Source organism: Taudactylus pleione, unplaced genomic scaffold (assembly GCF_031769625.1).
Source record: "Taudactylus pleione unplaced genomic scaffold, aTauple2 ptg000296l, whole genome shotgun sequence".
Lineage (NCBI taxonomy): Eukaryota > Metazoa > Chordata > Amphibia > Anura > Myobatrachidae > Taudactylus > Taudactylus pleione.
The window spans coordinates 5,034,851-5,051,230 of NW_028284698.1; the positions used below are offsets into that span (position 1 = coordinate 5,034,851).

At 46.8% G+C, this 16,380-nt stretch overlaps 1 protein-coding gene across 1 annotated transcript in view; it reads right to left on the reverse strand.

The window, feature by feature from the left end:
* LOC148511668 (protein kinase C delta type-like) overlaps positions 1-16,380 on the reverse strand; it is a 65,239-nt gene that overhangs the window by 11,841 nt on the left and 37,018 nt on the right. Inside the window, exons 7-8 of the mRNA XM_088482806.1 lie at positions 5,143-5,286; positions 2,425-2,553 (exon numbers count right to left, since the gene is read on the reverse strand). Coding sequence (XP_088338932.1) covers positions 2,425-2,553; positions 5,143-5,286 — 273 coding nt within the window. The remainder of the gene's footprint in view (positions 1-2,424; positions 2,554-5,142; positions 5,287-16,380) is intronic.

Below are 16,380 nucleotides of genomic sequence, written 5' to 3' on the forward strand. Positions count from 1 at the left end.
TGGCCAAACATCGACCCGCTTGCGAGCGCATAATGAATCAGGCCCACTGTCTGCACTAGTCCTCCTCTCCCTCATGCTGCTCATATCCTGCTGCACACACAGTGCCACGCCCCCCCCCCCCCCACTGCTCGGACTTCCCCCATTTCCTTTCACTTTTTAGTTTCTGATAATCAAAGGCTGGGGGGCCGATAGAGGTGGGCCTGGAGCACTTACCTCCTTTGTGCTCAACCCCCCCTGCCACCCAATCTGACTTTGTACTGCTCTCCTTTCACACACCCCCTGAGCAGTACAACTATTAATTCCTTACTTGTTTATGCAGAGGAGAAGGAGATGTAGCCACTGCTGTCCCCGCTGTAGCAGGAGGGAACTGATGTCTCTCCCTGCACTTACAGCCACACAGGAGGCTCTGCTTGCTGGGGGAGGAGGCCAATGTTAACCACAACCCCGTGGTGCGTGGCCAGGCATACTGCTGTCAGGTCCCGCCCCTTTCACATCTGGACCTGCGCACGTGCAGTCTGGGTTTCGGATGTAGCTGTGGGGCGTGCAGGGGATTTAATAGTTTTGCGAGGCAGCGGGAGGCTTGTTAGAAAAATGGGAGACTCCTGCAAGAATCAGGAGGGTTGGCAAGCATGCTGTAAGAAGGGAGCTGGCACTTTGTAACAGACTTGTCTCCGGGGGCAGCCAGCATCTCCCGGACCCCTGGAGTGACTAAAATGAGGGTCTGGCCCGCGAGGCCATGTCCCCTACCCGCAGAGCCATGCCCATGTCCTGGGAGGTCACGCCCCTTTTGTCACCACACAGCTTTGCTACATGCACAATAACCCTCCTCACCCCTACCCGCACCAGGTGTCACTTCCACAGATGCCACCATTTTGCCCATGTGTCTTGCCGGATATGTTGGTGCACTGGGTGCTCACAGCTGGCTTTGCTCAGTGCAGCGACTGTGTTGTGCTTCACCTGTGTTGTGATCCCAAGGAGGAAATCTTTGTGCCTTGAACCAGCATTTATGAGAATGAAGCCTGTCAATTCATAAAGAAAGAGTGACACCACTCAGGCACAAGGCACTGCTCAAAGCTTCTCACTATAATATAACACCATTTAAGGATGGCATTATGTGCAACCTCAGGGAGATAAGCAAGAAGAGACGAATCTCTTCCTGCTTTCTCCCATACTGCATTGCACCCCAGGCTACTTTGAGGCAGAAGGGTAAAAGATGGCAGTGGACTCTGGGCCTGATTCAGAGGCGCTCGCAAAAAGTGAGCGCTCGCTCTGAATCAGGGCGGGCGCTGTTTTTTTAGGAGCGGCCTCCTGGTCGCTCGCATAGCTATGGGTTACCACACACAGCTATAGTGAGCGGCCATGATGATGGTCGCGATGGTCAAGACCATCACGACCAGCGGGCTTGCGACGAGTCTCGTTCCTCACAAGCCCCAGAGAGCTTTCGGCTCTAACAGAGCCGGAAGCTCTCCACTGACATCACTCGTGATGTCAGTAAGGCCGCCCCCAAACGGCAAGCATTCCCTCGGGAACGCCTCCATTTGGGCAGCAACCCCCCACTCAACACCGACAGCTCGCCCCCTTTGGTGCGAGATCTGGAGTGTGAGTGTTTGTTAGTGTTTGTAAGTGTGTATGAGTGAGTGTGTGTATATGAGTGTTGTGTTTTCCCCGGTATGTTTGTCCCTTCAAGTGTCTGTGTGCCCCCCATAATGGGCACTGGGAGAATTACATCTCCCAGCAGCCCTTGCTCTTCCCACCAGCCCTTGGAGCCTCCCAACAGCCCCCTCTCCAGTGAGAAGATGAAGGAGAGGCTGCCGGGAGCTGTGGAGACCATCGGAGACCCCTGGGCAGGTAAGTGTAGAATTTTTTTTTTCACGCGGCACAGGGTTTTCAGCTCTGAAAACCCCGCAAGCACTATTTTTAAATTGGATACCGCGGGTATGCACACTCCCGATACCCGCTGTATCCAATTAAAAAAGTCATCCAAAATTGGGGTGCGAGGGCCGCAAGTTTTTTTTTTCATCGGTATACCTCGCGCCCAATTGAATATGCCCCAATGTGTCTTGTCAGTAATTACTGTATAGCCCTGCTCACAAGAATATCTTATTTTAAAATTTCCATTTATAATTGTGTAAAAGTAGTCAGGTGGCATATTAGTCACATTGCAGCCTCCTGGCACTGGGGTCATGAGCTACATTTTTAGCCAAGGCCTTATATGCATAGAGTTTGTATGTTTTCCCCAGGTTGGTGTGGGTTTCCTTCCATACTCCAAACTATTGATTAAACTGGACATGTGTGTGTTACATGGTAGAAGTGACATGTGCACATCTCCTTATATCTATGTGACTGACACTTATACATCATCTGCTGATCTGCATTTAGTTACAGGCTGCCCAGGAGCTCATACAAGTTCTGTGTTATACTTACTGGAGCGGGTATGTATGGGGGGGCAACTTCAAGAGCTTCAATTGAGACCCAGTCAACATGCTGGAAAAATGGATGGTGGCGGATCTTTCCATGCACTCCGAGTCGTCTGGTCGGATCTTTATCGCGCAGCTGAAAAAGTGATTTGTATTTAATTTAGTGACTTTAATTAATACAGCAGACGTGCTCAGCACAATCATGTTATACACATTTCTGCTGCCTGGCACAGAGGAATATAAAGTGATCTGTCCATGGCCACAGTATGATAACCCTGAGATTCTATCTGGGGACTGTAGCATGTCTCACATTGGGCCTGATGCAGAGGAGGATGCATTTAATACATCAGATGAAAGTGCCGGATGTTATAAATGTGTGCATGGGTCTGAGACGCACTGAGCAAGCATCATGATGGTTATCGTCAGGGGACGCAGATTGGAATTTCTTGGAGACATATACAATTCTGATAGAAGTTCCTGGCCAGTTACTGGGGGTGGCTTATGTTGGTGTGCATGTTGGCAGACATTGTCACGGACTGCATTGTAAGATGCATTTACACTGGCACCAGTGGCCATGTACCATCAGCCATGTCCGTTGGTGCAACTGATGTCCAGTCGATGGTGCATCTATTTGTGCACTGCAGCAGATTACAGCAATAGCCGGCCGGTGTCTCAGTAGACAGCCCATCAGCTGCATAAAGTCACAGTAGCCCATCATCATTTCCCACTCCAGGAACACCTAAGCACCAAGTCATTCCTTCCCATATTCCCTGTCATATGTCTGTGCAACAATGGGGGATCAGGTCTGGCTTCATTATAAAGTGGACAATTGTTTAGAAATTTGGAAATGAAATAATTACTCTTATAAATCTTACTAGACAAATATATAGTTATATGTAACATCATGGTGTTCAAGGCCAAGGGTACACAGCCAGAGTTCTTCAAAGACCACACATGTGACCACTAGAAATATGTTTATGGGCTTTGTTAGAATAATTAGTATTTTTCCATATTATCTCACTATACATTGGTAAAAATAGTTTGAGTTTGATGATGTAGTCAGTTGTGTATATACCTCCCTATGGGGGTGCAAGTCATACCGGGTGACATCATCCAAGGGGGTGACACCAAAATAGCAGAGCTGCAGGAGTTATGGATGATGTGTCATACACACTGTGCTGGTGGAGGCTGGAGCTTCCCATTATCTCCTGTTGTGTTGGACAAGCCCCCAGCATGACGAGTATGAGGGTGTGACATTGCGGTCACGCCCCGAAAATAGCACATATCTAGGGTGTGGTGTCATGGGGCACAAGGCCAGGCCCCTTTTGCGACTGCAGAAAATTGAGAGGTGTCACCACTTGTTGCGTCACCTGTGATATATATGAGTATATAAGTGTAGCTGGAAACCCAAGGCTGCATACGTGACCTGGCTAGCCACCAAGACTGGCCCGGTAAAGCAGTAAGTGACCAGTATTGCCAAGCAGCGGAGTATCACTCATAGCATCACTCAGCTGACAAGGTGATATTTTATCAGTAAATGGCATCAATTGATTTTCTATTGCAGCAATGAGTGGTGCATTTTGTATTGCTGCATTTTGATAAATAGCCCTTTATCTATCTTGCTGCATCATATTGTGTATGAGGGAAATATCTCTGATCAGGAATCCAGAGCCACATTTATCAGGAAAATTTGTTAATCTCATGTATTAGGAATGGGATCTCTTAGAGTGGTATCACACGGGTTTATATGCTGCATCTATGCATTTATAAAGCAATGAATTTTAAACATGGCATCACATGAGCAGCAGAGGCGTTTTAAGAGAGGAGGGGGCCCATTGCAGACTCAGTGTGGGCCCCCTCCTCCCTTTAGTGGTGCTGCGGTGTGTGCAGCAGATTCTGACTTAGTGCGCAAGTCTCTGGGAAAATAGCCGCCGCCGTTGTCCTAATACTATTTGCAGCACTCTGGAGACAACAAACAGGTATGTATAAAGACTGTATGGGTGCAGGGTGTGCGGTGTGGGCCCTGTGCCTCTGATGAGCAGCTAATACTGTCTCCAGTGTCTAAAGAAAAGTGTAATAATTGCTCATGTCAAATCAGAGGCATATTTAGAGAGGAGGGGGCCCGTGTTCACTCACCATCCAGGACCTCTTCCTCTCTCTCCGGCGTCCATGGCGTACTGACAGTTTCAGTACAGTCCAGGCACTAGCCTGTGCCCAGAGTCTACTGTGCATGAACAAAATGCCAGGAAAGTGGCCGCTTCGGCTATTTTTCAGGTGTTCTGTGTAGCACCACTCCATCCAACGTGGAACTTTAGAGAGTTAAGTATTAGAAACTATGGGAGCAGGGTGTGCGATGTGAGCCCCCCTGGACCCAGGGCCCCATGTGCTCTACACCCATTATAGATACGCCCCGTGTTAAATGCTGTTTCATAGGAACCCATTTGTGTCTGCCCTTGTCACACAGAGAGGGATATTAAATAGGTCCAAAATTACGGACCTGGCATAATTTCGACAAGTTTGCCTCTTAATTTAAAGCGGCAATCAGTTATATGGCAAAATTAGGTGGTGAAATTATACCATAATCTTGAAACCTATAGCACAGTGATAAAATATATTTTAAATTAAACATCTAGGATTTCCCTCATGCTGTATATAATGTTATACAACATTATCTATAGCCATTAGAATTGTATAAGTTACAGAAATAACGTAATATCTAGGTTACCTTTACAATGATGTCTCTGGCTGCTGCGCCTGGTGCTTTAAATAGCTTACGTTGGAAGGTAAGTCTGCTGGTGATCATTTGGGTTAGGATGACACCAAACGAATACCAATCAGCACCAGCGTTGTAGTTCTTGCCAGACCGCATCTACCAGAAGAGAGATAATAGTTATTATGGCTGTCACCAATCCCTCTCTAATTTACATTCTTTTATCTCACTGCCCCAGTCCATCACTCTATATAATAAGTGTTTATGTGGGGATAGAATACATGGAGGTAGAATAACAATACAATATAATGCTCCAATTCAGAACACTGATGAGTGACTGTGCAAGCTTGTAATCATATTGGCATGTGCTGGGTTGTATGGGGAAGGCTGCATGTATACTATACAGGCATTACTATTACTCAGCTCCTTATTTATTTATATATCATAGATATTTCCCTGACCTGGGATATCAGGAATATAATAATAGTTACTGTCTTGTATCCTACCTTACTCACCTTTTCTTACTGTTTACATAGTAACATCACAAGACAACATTATAAATCACGTGACGATGATGATGGCCATCATTAGAAAGATCCAAATAAATAACTAAGAACTCCTTGTTATCCCCTCATAATGTGTAACCAGCACCAGTGCTATAGCCAGGACTTGGTACAGCTAAAGCAGAGGGACCACCAGGGGGTGTGGGGATTAGCTCTCTGCAGTGTTGGGTCACCAGTGATCTTGCAAATACAACTGTAACAACGTAAATCACATGTGAGAACCTGAAGTCTCACTAAGGGCCCGTACACATGTGACGATCAGACAACGATCAGATATCATTGTCTGATCATCCTGCATGTGCTGGATGTTCGATATTGAACATCCAGCAATATGCACCAACCCCCCAAACGATGTAACGACCCACGATCAACTATCGCGGGTCCCTATAGTAAACAGGCTAACCTGCTCGATATCGACCAGGTTGGCCTGCAAGCACAGACGATGGTCGATATTTTTTTTTTTTTTTTTTTTCATCATTAAATTTTTATTGAATATAGTACAAAATTTTTATGGGGTACAGAAAGAGAAAAAAAGAAAAAAAAAAAAGGGGGGGGGGAACATACATAAAATAAAAGGATGTGGCAGTACACTTGAAGACATCAAACAAACAAAAAAAAAAAAAAAAAAAAAAAGGAACCAATAAAGGAACCATAGCTGCCTGAACATGTACTTAGATGTGCTAGTCCCGCTCTGGAGTCTCATTTAGATTAAAAGGAGAGGCACCCTGAGGAACCGGAGAGGGTAGGGATAGGGGTGGCGGTCCTCCATCTGTGACATACAGATACCAAGGATACCATTTTACAGTAGGGGATGAAATAGTCACAGAGTGAGGAGCCTCCCTCGTCTCCATTTCAAAATGGGATTGTGTTTTAGTTATGACTTTGGCAAATGGGGGAGGGGAAGGGGATTTCCAACTCTGAGCGATAGTAGCTTTAGCAGAAATCAGAATATGGCCAAGAACATATCGGTCAGATTTGGGTACAGAGATTGGGTACCAGTGGAGAAGGGCGAGGGAAGGATCTGGGATTAAGGTGAGACCCAGGACATCTTTAATAAGATTGAACACTTCCTCCCAAAAGGGGCGTATTACAGGGCAATCCCAGAAGACATGAAAAATAGATCCTTCAGAATGACAGAGACGCCAACAGAACTTTGAGACTGTAGGCCAAATTTTATGCAATCTAGAGGGTGTCAAATATAATCTATTTAAAAGTTTTACATACATCTCAATATGGTTAGTGCATTTAGATATAGAGAAGGTAGAGAAATAGATAGTCTCCCATTGGGAGAAGGTAAAGGTACGTTGAAGATCTGCCTCCCACCGGAGCTGAGCAGGGGACTTAACCGTCGGGGCTATGGGGGAGAGTACGGAATACCAAAAAGATATTGCACCCCTAGAGGAGGGGTTATTAAATTTACTCAGAATTAGATGTGGTGGAGTCTGGAATACGGTAGGGCCGGTGTTCATCAGAGCATACCAATGTGTGAGTTGGAGATAGTAAAACCAGGCTGATGATCCCAATGGGTACTTAATGCACAAATCTGTGTATGATATTAAAGAGGACGGGGAAAGAAAGTCTGCGAAAGACACCATGCCCAAGGACATCCAGTAGGACAAATTGAGATTAGGCAAGATCCTGCTCAGCGCCCGAAGGGAAACATTTCTGGTAGGTAAGGCAAAATCGAAATGGGCCAAGAGACTGTTATCCCAAACTTTTAAAGTGTCCAATATTGTTTTAGGGAATAAAGGGGGTTGTGGTCGCAATCTATAAGGTATCCATAAAAGGTCAGGGAGGGGAAAGTGCCGCAGGAGTGCATGCTCCAGATCAACCCAGGGTTTGACTGCAGGAGGGAGAGACCAGTCACATATTTGAGAAAGAAGGGCCGCTTCATGATATCTAGTCAGGTCAGGGAGATTAAGGCCTCCCTGAGGTTTAGGACGAACCATACGACTATAGGCCATTTTATGAGCTTTGCCTTTCCAGATATATGAAACCATCAAGCGGCGCATCTGTTGCAGTAGCCTCCCTGGGACATCATATGGAATAGCACGGAATAGGTACATCAGTTATGGTAAGAGCATCATTTTGAACGCCGCTATACGGCCCAACCAGGAGATCTCGTGGCTCATCCAGGCAGTGGCTAGAGAGGACAATTGCAGCAAAAGGGGAGCATAATTTTCAGTAAAGACACCATCAATAGAGGAAGGTATATTAATTCCCAAATAGGATAGGGAAGACTTTTTCCAAATAAAAGGATAATGACTCTTTAATGATCGTAAATAAGAAGGTGAAATATTAATAGGTAAAGCTTCAGTTTTTGTAACATTCAATTTATAATAGGATGCTGCGCTGTAAGTATCTAAAATGCCTTGGAGCGATGGCAGCGAAATCTCCGGGTCGGTGACAAACAACAAAACGTCATCTGCAAACAGACATAACTTATGGGAGGTATCATAAACAGAGAGCCCTGGGAACTCAGATGATTGTCGAATCTTTTGCGCAAGAGGTTCTATGGCCAACATGTATATTAGTGGAGAGAGTGGGCACCCCTGTCTTGTGCCGTTAGAGATTGAGAAGTGTGAGGAGAGAAATCCATTACTAAAGACACGAGCAGAGGGATCAGAGTAAAGGGCATTAATGGATCGGAGAATATCGCCCCGAAATCCATACCGATGTAAAACCTGACGCATATAGTCCCAGTGAAGCCGATCAAACGCCTTCTCAGCGTCAAGGGATAAAAGAAGGCATTGTCCCTTATTGAACGATACCCATTCCACTAAATCCAAAACCCTTCGGGTGTTATCAGGAGCCTGGCGCCCATGGACAAACCCAACTTGATCAGGATGTATCAGACGGGGGAGCAGTGGGTTTAAACGATTGGCGATTAATTTAGCAAAAATTTTCACATCCGTATTAAGGAGCGCGATGGGTCTATAATTTTTACACTCAGAGGGGTCTTTACCAGGCTTCGGGATGGTGACTATTTGAGCTTCTACCATTTCGGGTGGGAAGGATCCAATATCGGAAGCTTCCGTAAATAAATTTAGCAAAATTGGGGAGAGGGCTTCAGTAAATACAGAGTAAAAGGAGTTTGAAAAGCCATCAGGACCAGGGGCTTTGCCCCTGGGTAGTTTCTGAATGACTTCCTGAATTTCCTTCAAGGACCAAGGGGCGTTCAGAGACTCCAGGTCGTCCGCATCCAGGGAGGGAAAAGATAGGTTATCTAAGAAAGAGGATATAACAGTAGCTGAAGGTTGGGGGATTGAGGGATCCTCACGTAGATTATATAATTTTGCATAATAATCCGAAAATAAATTGGCAATGTCAAGAGGATTAAGGCATTTCGCTCCCGAGGGGGTTAATAAACATTTAATTCTATTGCGAGCTTGCTGGCCCCTCAGCTTCCGGGCTAGTAGGCGGGAGGCTTTATTACCGGCCGTATAGAACTTGTGTCGTAAATGTGAAAAAGCCGCCTGCATACGTGAGATAAAGAGCTTTTGGAGTTGCGTTCGCACTTCTTGGAGTTGTTTGCGCAATGCTCTAGTGGGATGATTTTGATTTTGGGACTCTAAGGACCGAAGGGACGTTTCCAGATTATTCTGTAATTCACGAGAGCGAGCCTTAAATTGAGCTCCTTTTTGAATGGAAGTACCACGGAGTACTGCTTTTAAGGCACACCAATGTGTGAAAACAGAAGTATCGGTAGGGGAATTAGTTTGAATATATAATTTAAGAGAATCTGTTAGGGCCTGCCGAGTCTCTGAGTCTTTTAATTGATACTCAGGAAGGCGCCAGGGACGCTTAGAGGAAATGTGTTTGCCTATACTCCAAATCCACAGGACAGGCGCGTGGTCAGACCAAGCAATAGGGAGGATTTTAACCTTTTTAGTAGATTGTAGAGTTCGTTTATCCAGAAGGACTAAATCGATTCTGGAGTAACTATTGTGGACCGAAGAGTAAAAGGTATAATCCCTCTCATCAGGTAGATAAGTACGCCAAGCGTCATACAAATCATATTCCGCCAATAATTTCTTAAAGGCCAGCGATGGGCCCGTTACACGAGGGGAAGAGGAATGTCCCTGCGGCGAGGACCTGTCTAGTTTAGGATCGAGGACTAAATTAAAGTCACCCAGCAAAATGAGAGCACCTTGTCTAACTTTAGATATTTCCTCAAAGGTGTCTCGTAAAAAGGGAACCTGTCGGGAATTGGGGGCATATAAAGATACTAAAGTAATTAAAGTCTCCTCAACTTTCCCAATGAGAATAAGAAACCTGCCATTCCCATCTTCCACTTTCCTATGTAATTCAAATGGAGTGTTAACATGGAACAGTATAGCAACTCCATTACGTTTGAGAGGGCTTTTAGCAGTATAACATACAGGGTATCTATGATCCTTAAATACGGGGGGGGCTGAGGATGAGAAGTGTGTCTCCTGGAGAGCTACAATATTAGCCTTATGATGATGAAAAGTAGAAAGAGCCAAGCGTCTCTTTTGTGGGGAATTAAGCCCCTTGACATTTAGCGAAAGAACCTTAACCATTGGGACATTGAAAACAGTGCATAATGTAAGCTCCTCCAAGTATACATGTCAGACAGCAGCAAAACAAAAAGGAAAAGTTACAGATGTACATAAAAAAAAAAAAGAAGAAGGAGAAAAATAAAAAACTAAGGTAAAAAAGAAAAATAGAGAACCCAAAAGGCCCGGTATATCGGGCCACAGTAGTTGCCGTGAGAAAACAATACGGCAACATGGTTAACATGTGGGGCGGGTCGTGACAATACCCATCCCTGAGACCTATTATGAGACATAATATAAACATATAATGATATAACATATTTACCTACCCCTCTCCATCCTAACAACAGGGAGATAGTCCCAATACATATTATGATGGAAAAGAGGATAGGAGGAGGGGAAAGGGATTATTGTAGTCAAACAGTAAACCACTTATTGTAAACAAAACAATACACAGAAGTTGTAAATAAACAACAGACCTTTACACCAGTAAGTTCTTATGAAACGACATAACATGAAACGACTGCAAAAGAAATCCAAATCTGTATCTATGAAAGAAACAGAGTTCTGACGTTGGGAAAAAAGAAAAATGGAAGGGATTTCAGAAAAGGCAGCAAAAATCGGCTTCATCCCACTCGAGACCACTCCGATTGGATAGGGAGAGCTTGTGAAGGTGTAGGGATCGAGACCGGAATCTCCCATTCTGCTAGTAATTTAACGCCAGCTTCCGGGGAAGAGATTACAAATGTCGAGCCATCTTTTCGTACTAGGAGCTTCACCGGGAACCCCCATCTATACTGGATGTCGTTATTCCGAAGCGCCTTCGTAAGAGGTTGGAATGTCCTCCGTGTATTTATAGTATGAATCGAGAGATCAGGAAACAACTGTAGGTTATTAAGGACTTCCACATCTGTCGAATCACGTGCCGCCCTGAGTATCTCTTCTTTGATGTGAAAGAAGTGAAGTCGCAGGAGAACGTCTCTGGGAGAACCTGCTGGAGCTGAGCGGGGCTTAGGTAGGCGATGAATGCGGTCGATCAATAAGTCCCGAACTTCTACAGATGGCAATAGCTTCTGAAAGATATTTAAAGCAAAGGACTGAAGTTCTGAATTTGATACCGATTCCGGGACGCCTCTAATTTTAACGTTGTTCCTCCGGGATCTATCTTCTAAATCTGCCAATTTGTTTTTGACCGCCGTCAACTCCGTAAGGACCGAATTGTGAGAGGTTAGAAGGTCATTATGCGAGGAGACTAGTTCTTGCATCTTAGTCTCCAAGTTATTCGTGCGGTCTCCAATACCTGTCACTTCAGTAGTGAGTTGCTTAATAGACACTTGAAAGTCAGAGGTAAGGTCCGTGCGGAATGCCTGAAGCATTTGGTGAAGAGTGCGGACAGTAAGCGGAGCATCAGCAGAAATATCAAGGTTGACGTCAGGGACAGGAGAAGGAACAGCCTTAGTTGTCAGCGGAGATTTCCCAGTAGAAGAAGAATCGGTGGTTCTCTGTGCTACAAATTTAATAGGAGGCGCGAGAGTAGACAACTTGCCTCTTTTGTTGGGCATACTGGCGTCTTCGTATAGCAAATATGGGAAGATAGATGGTTACTGTTACCAACAGTGTAGTATTAGGTAAATATGGGCTGTGGAGGTCTCATAGGGATGAGAAAGTAAATCACTGAAAAAACATGACAGCAATGTATGCTATTATCCTGGTATGAGGAAGATATAGAGGAATGCAATGTTCATCCAATAGGGGGATTGTAGTATTGGAATGGATAGGGCATACAGAAAGTTGATAAGTGCAGAACCAGCAAGAAGCAAGTATGTTATGGGCATGTAGCCCTGATCCAAAATGGCGCCCTCGGCCTCCTCAGAGGCGTCTAATGGAGTCTGGTCAGCAGCAGCCCTGGGAGAGGAGAGAGCCGGCACAGCTGAGGAAAGCAAGGACCAGGGGACGCACTCACCGCGACCAGGAGCGCCGGGCAGCGCCCGTTACAGCAGCGCCACGCGGGACCCCGCCGGAGCTCCAGGCCACGATCCGCGGCACCCGGATGGTAAGTAGATCCACTCAGAGGGTTAAGGTCGGCCGGCGGGGGACAGCGGCTAGTAGAAGGCGACCCGGCATCCACGGCAGCCGCAGGGCAGCTCCGTGTGGAGTTTCGTCAAGCCGCGCGGCACTCCACGATCCGCCGCGGGCAGATGACCCAAAATTTAGGCCGCGGCTTCTGGCGCGAGAAGGCCTCTGGTCTCCCGCCTCCGCACCAACGATTCCGGGAAGGCTAATTTCACTTCCCCTGCACCTAGCTCCACCACAGCCAGTATGTGGGGGAAAAAAAAAGTCCCTTTATATGCTGAGGAAGGGGTTTACAGGCTTCCTCGGACGGAGCTCCCGTACAGTGCTGCCACTCAGGTCTGCAGTCAGGCCACACCCCACGATGGTCGATATTGATATCGACCATCCATGCCTGCATATCGACCATAGTTTGGTCTTTGTAGGAGTTAAAAAAAAAGGACGATATAAACTATATCGTTATCATTTGCCCCATAAGAGATCTCTGACAATGGCTAATGGGCCTGATTCATAGATGTACACAATGCCAATGTTTCCATAAGTGGAGCAATTATTTGCCACTACGCAGGTACCACGGTACATTACCGTAGTCATACGCTGCCAGTTATTAATCACAGTGTAATTGGCAGACAGGGAGCATCTGGGGGTGACAACAGGAAGTGTCGGCAAAAAACACAAGTGTGTCTCGTCCATTTAGGGGTGTGTTACTTCCTGCCTCTGTGATCCCGTACACAGGTAACATGGGTCCGGCGTCTCAGTTATGGAACATTCTATCTACATATATAATACTAGACTATTTTGTTATTAAACTATATTTTATTCATTTTGTTATTTGTTAAAAGTTGTCAAATAAAAGTGTTGAAAAATAGTATAATACTCAGGGGCCTATTCATCAAAACATAATTATCACAAGTTCAAACACAGCTCGAAGTCAGGCTGGCTGCGGATTTTACTGCCGTCCCCGTGGGTGTACGATTCGACCCCCCTCCCATCCCCCACAGGTGTTTGACCCTTCCCCCCCGTGGGTGTCCATTCCCCCTCCTTCTCATTAGCCTGCTCACCTGTCTTCTTTCGGTGAGCTGGGCCACATGTCTGCAGGGCTCAGCTCTGGGGCTCGCCAGTGCACACACAGCAGGGAGTTCTGAATAGATTTGTGGCTGCCATGTAAATCTTAACAGCAGGGCCGCTGCAAGGTTTCTTGGCACCCTAGGCATTTCTTCAGCCTTGCGCCCCCCCACCCGCGGATAGCTACACAAACCCTTATACAGTGCCCCCAGTAGTGGCCCCCTATGCAGTGCTCCCAGTAGTGGTCCCCCTATGCAGTGCCACTTATATAATGCCCTCAGTAGTAGTCCCACCTACACATTGCCCCAGGTAGTGGTTCCCCCTATGCAGTGCCCTTTATATAATACCCCCCAGTAGTAGTAGCGCCTCCTGTGGAGTGCCACCAGCACTAATCCCCCTCGTGCAGTGCCCCCAGTTGCAGCCCCCCAGTAGTGCCCCCAGTAGTGATCCCCCCAGCAGTGCCCTCAGTCGTAGTCGTTCGGTGTCCCCATTAGTAGCCTCCCCCCAGCAGTTCCCTCAGTAGTAGTCATTCGGTGTCCCCAGTAGTAGCCTCCCCCCAGCAGTGCCCCCAGTAGTAGCCTCCCCCCAGCAGTTCCCTCAGTAGTAGTCGTTCGGTGTCCCCAGTAGTAGCCTCCCCCCAGCAGTGCCCCCAGTAGTAGTCGTTCGGTGTCCCCAGTAGTAGCCTGTCTCCAGTAGTGCCCCCAGTAGTAGCCTCCCCAGCAGTTCCCTCAGTAGTAGTCGTGAGGTGTCCCCAGTAGTAGCCTCCCCCCAGGAGTGCCCCCAGTAGTGATCCCCCCCAGCAGTTCCCTCAGTAGTAGTCGTTCGGTGTCCCCAGTAGTAGGCTCCCCCCAGCAGTGCCCCCAGTAGTGATCGCCCCCCCAGCAGTAGTCCCAGGAAATCACACACGTAAAAAAAAAATAATAACTCCACTTACCTTAATCCCCTCTCCGGCGTCCGCTCCTCTGTACCCCGGGCGGGCCTGCTCCGCATTATGGTAGAGACGTCATGACGTCTCTCCCATTACCCACTGCAGGAGCCGGAAGATGGCTCTGGCAGTGGGCGCAGCAGCAGCAGATGAGAGTCTGTCTGACTGTCATCGGCTGCTAAAACAAACACACAGCTGCCGGCGGCTGTGTGTTTGTTATACTAATAGTGTAGTGAAGACGGCACTTGTGTGCTGTCCACACTATCACCCTGCAGTGGCCGGCACTCTTAGGCAAATGCCTACGTTTGCCTAGTAGTAGTGCCAGCCCTGCTTAACAGGTTGCTGAGTAAACAGCAGTCTGTGAAGGTTATTGGGGGATGAACACCATCTCAGGGTGGTGGTCAGTAACACCATCAAGTTCCTGAAAAAATGCTTTTTCGGAACTTGATGAATAGCCCCGACACTTACTTTTCACAAAAGTATGTGAAAATGTTAATTTTCACATGATTTTGTGAAAAATAAGGATGATGAATAGGCCCCTCATATATAACTAAGTTCAAAATGCCATTAATACAGCAGTTATATGGCCTGTCCACACATTTACAATCCAATCATTCACTTTGGTTTTTACAGGATTATTAATCAGGTGTGTATGGAAAATAATACATTCCATGCAATCAAATGTAGATAGTGACTTCAATCAATAATCTGATTGGTTTAGGTGAGAATGCTCTATCCAAAATGATTGTTATATCTTAGTTTGTGTATTGCAGTTATATCACTACAGTCCTGCAGACCTCTATCTTCTATTACATACATATTGTGATGTCTATTAATCTATCACTCATTTTTAATTTATCACCTGATGAAAACAATCTTAGTGTAATGTGCAGGGCCGAATTAAGGGAGGGGCAACATGGGCGGTCGTCCCGGGACCCCCACACACAGGGGCCCCCACACAGGGTCAATGTGACGCTGCCGAGAACAGGTGTCCTGCGACACCTGTTCCCGGGTTAAGGCTCCGCAGCAGCAGTGGCTTTTCTACGGAATGCAGCAGCACAGTCAGTGCTGCTGCATCAGCTTTTGTCTAGGGAGGAGAGGGGCCAGCCGGCTCCACACTAGCGACTGCAGGGGGGTTTCTGAGTATCTAGAAAAAAACCCTGCTACACCGATTCCCCCCTACAGTGACTGGCCGCATAGGGGGCAGAGCCAATATGCAAGCTCCGCCCCCATATAACTGAAAATCACAGCATTACATCACGGGGGCGGGGCCTTATGAATCGAGGTGTCGGGCCTCTGTTGCAACCAGGACTGGTCCTGCAGCAGCTGCTGCATCAAGTGAGGGTATGTTTGAGTACTGTTTCAGTGGGTGTGTGTGTATGTATGTATGTGATTCTGTGTGTATATGTGTCATGGTGTATATGTGTAATGTCTTAATGTGTGTATATATATATATATATATATATATATATATATATATATATATGTATTAGTGTGTATGTGTTAATGTGTATATGGGCGGGATGTACTAAAGGAAAAATACGGTAAAAACCCCTTTTTTGGGGTTTTTACCGTATTTCCATATGTGCTAAGCCCCGCCCACCCTTTTTTCGGCGCGGAGGGTAACACCAGAAAAACCTGGCATTACCCTATAGAAGCCTATGGGCTTCTTACCGGACCCCGCACCCGACACTTCGCCGCTGCCCCGCCGTCGCCATGCGCTGGCCCCCACTCACCTGCTGTCCATGGTCGCTGGCCCGCGCTCCTCCTGGGTCCTCCATCTCCTCCTACTCCTAATCTTCTTCTGGGTGCGGGAGGAGGAGCCCGGGGCTTCCTGCACATGTGACCAGCAGGAAGCTCCTGGGGCTCAGAGGGGATGGGGTCCCACAGAGACCCTGTCACCAGGCGTCGGGTGCTTCGCAAAGGGCAACTCTTATCGCAAGAGCTGTCCTTTGCGATACTAATCGCATATGTTAGTAGATATGTGATTAGTAAGGTTGCGGTAACTGGCGGAATGGTCACTGCAACCTTAGTACATCCCGCCCTATGTGTTGGAATGGGTATGTAATGCCAGCTGTTGGGATGCCTCCCGTCAGAATACCGACAGCGG